Source organism: Bos javanicus, chromosome 11 (assembly GCF_032452875.1).
Source record: "Bos javanicus breed banteng chromosome 11, ARS-OSU_banteng_1.0, whole genome shotgun sequence".
In the NCBI taxonomy this organism is placed as follows: domain Eukaryota; kingdom Metazoa; phylum Chordata; class Mammalia; order Artiodactyla; family Bovidae; genus Bos; species Bos javanicus.
This window is the reverse complement of record NC_083878.1, coordinates 73076616-73081184: the sequence shown is the minus strand read 5'-3', so window position 1 is coordinate 73081184 and position 4569 is coordinate 73076616. Positions and strand designations below refer to the sequence as shown.

Genomic DNA, 4569 nt, shown 5'->3' with positions numbered 1-4569 from the left:
AATTGTGTGGTAGTTTGAGCATTCTTTGGCATTGCCTTTCTTTGGGATTGGAATGAAAACTGACCTTTTCCAGTCCTGTGGCCACTGCTGAGTTTTCCAAATTTGCTGGCATATTGAGTGCAGCACTTTCATAGCATCATCTTTCAGGATTTGAAATAGCTCCACTGGAATTCCATCACCTCCACTAGCTTTGTTTGTAGTGATGCTTTTTTTTTTTTTTTTGACTTGGAAATTGAATTTTATTTACAAATGTTCTCTTTTAAACACAGATGCCGTTCCACCCTTTTTAAAGCATTATTAACTAATTTCCAGAAAAACCATTTACATTATCTTAATCTTTCTGCATAAAACGGTATTATGGGATAAACAAATATGGGATGGTCTAAGACTTAAAAACAAAACAAAAGACAATTTATCCACCTTGAATGCTCTAGTGTCTGACAGAATGAAGAATCACCAATCACACCCCTTAATGTGCTACTCCAAGAAACCTGATAATTTAGGGAGGTAAATGCTTAACAATAAAGTCTTCTTACATAGTGTGGTTTAATGGTGATTGTTTAGGATTGCTCTTGCAGGCTACTATTTATGCTGATTTTAAAAAATAAGTCATCATTGTTAAAAAGGGCATAGACTTTTCTATACAGATTTTTCTTTAACCTTTGGAAATATGTAGATACTGATCTGGTCTCATCATTCAGGCCAATTAATAAAATAACAAATGCATGAATAAAACTTAAAGTGAAACTTAAAAACACAATCAACATGTGACTACCCAACCTAAGAAAATTAGAACTCTCCCCAAAATCAGAGTATTGGTCCTCAATAGTTACTATAGATTTGAATTTTTCATAGCTGAGACAGTATACAGACAGAATACTTAACCAACGAGTTCAAAATAAAACAATCCAAATTATCTAACATTTTATATTTTAAAAATCCTTTAAATTTTATCTAGGAGGATAATTGTTCTCACATCATAACTAAGTTACAAGAACTTTGAAAAAAAATTCATCCCTGAGAAGTCAAAGAGAGAAATCTCTAAAAACACAGAAGTGACAGTCCTGCACCCTTTTAACAATCTTTTCCATAGCATGAACTTTTATCAGCAGTCAGCAATCCAATGTATTCCAATCCTCGACAGTTATGGCCTCTGATGATACGATCTTTTTACAATAAAACTCTAAGTACAACATTTTTTAAAAATCAGATAAATAGGGACTCTGGTTTTATTGTCAGGTTTACATTTTTGTCAAGTCCAAGGAGAGCCAGCTAAGATATGTATACTTCAATAAAGACTGAAGTAATAACTTCTGCTGGCAGCTCTTCTTCGGAGTCTCCGTTTCCCCCACTGATCTTCACCCAAACATTTAAAGTAATACAATTGCAATTGAGTTTACTATTATCAATGGCACTCTCATCACGGTTCTTACAGATCGAATAAGGTTCATTAGCTGAGATTTAATTCCTGGCTCTTCTCCGAATCCTCCAATTCCCTGGTCTGTTCCCCAGCCAATGTTGTTGAGGAAACGCTCCTCGTGAAGCACGGCGATGGCATTGACGCAGAGAAGGGCCGCCTGCAGCAGCGAATACAACGTAAAAGCCATGGCCACCCACCCCAAGGCCCAACTGACTCCTCTCCCTCGGCGGCAGGGGACGTGGCGCCGCCACGTCTGGCGCTTCCTACGGCAGCTAGCGAGGCCCAAAACGCGCCCTCTGTAGTGATGCTTTTAAGGCCCACTTGACTTCACATTCCAGGATGTCTGGCTGTAGATAAGTGATCACACCATCGTGATTATCTGGGTCGTGAAGATCTTTTTTGTACAGGTCTTCTGGGTATTCTTGCCACCTCTTCTTAATATCTTCTGCTTCTGTTAGGTCCCTACCATTTCTGTCCTTTATCGAGCCCATCTTTGTGTGAAATGTTCCCTTGGTATCTCTAATTTTCTTGAAGAGATCTCTAGTCTTTCCCATTCTGTTGTTTTCCTCTATTTTTTTTCATTGATCGCTGAGGAAGGCTTTCTTATCTCTTCTTGCTATTCTTTGGAACTCTGCATTCAGATGCTTATATCTTTCCTTTTCTCCTTTGCTTTTCAATTCTCTTCTTTTCACAGCTATTTGTAAGGCCTCCCCAGACAGCCATTTTGCTTTTTTGCATTTCTTTTCCATGGGGATGGTCTTGATCCCTGTCTCCTGTACAATGTCACGAATCTCAGTCCATAGTTCATCAGGCACTCTATCAGATCTAGGCCCTTAAATCTATTTCTCACTTCCACTGTATAATCATAAGGGATTTGATTTAGGTCATACCTGAATGGTCTAGTGGTTTTCCCTACTTTCTTCAATTTGAGTCTGAATTTGGCAATAAGCACTGGCGGCTGCGACCGGCACACTAAGCGCAGTCCAGAGGAGCTACCCAAGTCCAGGGTCAGGGGCAGCGGCCGGGAGAACCAACCCCACGTTCAAGGAGCAGTGGCTGCGCGGGCGCAGGAGGGCCTAGAGGCGTTATCCCACGTTGAAGGTCAGGAATGGCGGCGGTGAGGAGATACACCTCGTCCAAGGTAAGGAGCAGCGGCTGTGCTTTGCTGGAGCAGCCATGAAGAGATACCCCAAGAGAAACCCAAGTAAGACGATAGGTGTTGCAAGAGGGCATCAGAGGGCAGACACACTGAAACCATACTCACAGAAAACTAGTCAATCTAATCACACTAGGACCACAGCCTTGTCTAACTCAATGAAACTAAGCCATGCCCATGGGGCAATCCAAGACAGGCGGGTCATGGTGGAGAGATCTGACAGAATGTTGTCCACTGGAGAAAGGAATGGCAAACCACTTCAGTATTCTTGCCTTGAGAACCCCATGAACTGTATGAAAAGGCAAAATGATAGGATACTAAAAGAGGAACTCCCCAGTTCAGTAGGTGCCCAATATGCTACTGGAGATCAGTGGAGAAATAACTCCAGAAAGAATGAAGGGATGGAGCCAGAGCAAAAAAAAAATACCCAGCTGTGGATGTGACTGGTGATAGAAGCAAGGTCCAATGCTGTAAAGAGCAATATTGCATAGGAACCTGGAATGTCAGGTCCATGAATCAAGGCAAATTGGAAGTGGTCAAACAAGAGATGGCAAGAGTGAATGTCAGCATTCTAGGAATCAGCGAACTGAAATGGACTGGAATGGGTGAATTTAACTCAGATGACCATTACATCTACTACTACGGGCAGGAATTCCTCAGAAGAAATGGAGTAGCCATCATGGTCAACAAAAGAGTCTGAAATGCAGTACTTGGATGCAATATCAAAAACAACAGAATGATCTCTGTTCGTTTCCAAGGCAAATCATTCAATATCACAGTAATCCAAGTCTATGCCCCAACCAGTAACGCTGAAGAAGCTGAAGTTGAATGGTTCTATGAAGACCTACAAGATCTTTTAGAACTAATACCCAAAAAAGATGCCCTTTTCATTATAGGGGACTGGAATGCAAAAGTAGGAAGTCAAGAAACACCTGGAGTAACAGGCAAATTTGGCCTTGGGATACGGAATGAAGCAGGGCAAAGACTAATAGAGTTTGGCAAAGAAAATGCACTGGTCTTCCAACAACACAAGAAAAGACTCTACACATGGACATCACCAGATGGTCAACACCGAAATCAGATTGATTATATTCTTTGCAGCCAAAGATGGAGAAGCGCTATAGAGTCAACAAAAACAAGACCAGGAGCTGACTGTGGCTCAGATCATGAACTCCTTATTGCCAAATTCAGATCTGCCTCTTGGGAAACCTATATCAGGTCAGGAAGCAACAGTTAGAACTGGACATGGAACAACAGACTGGTTCCAAATAGGAAAAGGAGTACATCAAGGCTGTACATTGTCACCCTGCTTATTTAACTTATATGCAGAGTACATCATGAGAAATGCTGGGCTGGAGGAAGCACAAGCTGGAATCAAGATTGCCAGGAGAAATATCAGTAACCTCAGATATGCAGATGACGCCACCCTTATGGCAGAAAGTGAAGAAGAACTAAAGAACCTTTTGATGAAAGTGAAAGAGGAGAGTGAAAAAGTTGGCTTAAAGCTCAACATTCAGAAAACGAAGATCATGGCATCTGGTCCCATCACTTCATGGGAAATAGATGGGGAAACAGTGGAGACAGTGGCTGACTTTACTTTTTTGGGCTCCAAAATCACTGCAGATGGTGACTGCAGCCATGAAATTAAAAGACGCTTACTCCTTGGAAGGAAAGTTATGACCAACCTAGACAGCATGTTGAAAAGCAGAGACATTACTTTGTGAACAAAAGTCCATCTAGTCAAGGCTATGGTTTTTCCAGTGGTCATGTATGGATGTGAGAATTTGACTATAAAGAAAGCTGAGCACTGAAGAATTGATGCTTTTGAACTGTGGTGTTGGAGAAGACTCTTGATAGTCCCTTGGACTTCAAGGAGATCCAACCAGTCCATCCCAAAGGAGATGAGTCCTGGGTGTTCATTGGAAGGACTGATGTTAAGCTGAAACTCCAATACTTTGGCCACCTGATGCAAAGAGCTGACTCATTTTAAAAG

At 41.4% G+C, this 4569-nt stretch overlaps 1 protein-coding gene across 1 annotated transcript; it reads right to left on the bottom strand.

Moving 5' to 3' along the window:
* Nucleotides 1-594: 594 nt before the first annotated feature.
* On the bottom strand, nt 595-1692 carry LOC133257328 (immediate early response 3-interacting protein 1-like). The gene has a single exon (XM_061433071.1). It carries the CDS (start codon nt 1605-1607, stop codon nt 1371-1373), a length of 237 nt encoding a protein of 78 aa, XP_061289055.1. The 5' UTR covers nt 1608-1692; the 3' UTR covers nt 595-1370.
* Between the last annotated feature and the right edge of the window lie 2877 nt (nt 1693-4569).

What these genes read in the sequence shown, in the direction of transcription:
- LOC133257328 (XM_061433071.1), bottom strand. Translation starts at nt 1,607, where the DNA reads ATGGCTTTTACGTTGTATTCGCTGCTGCAGGCGGCCCTTCTCTGCGTC.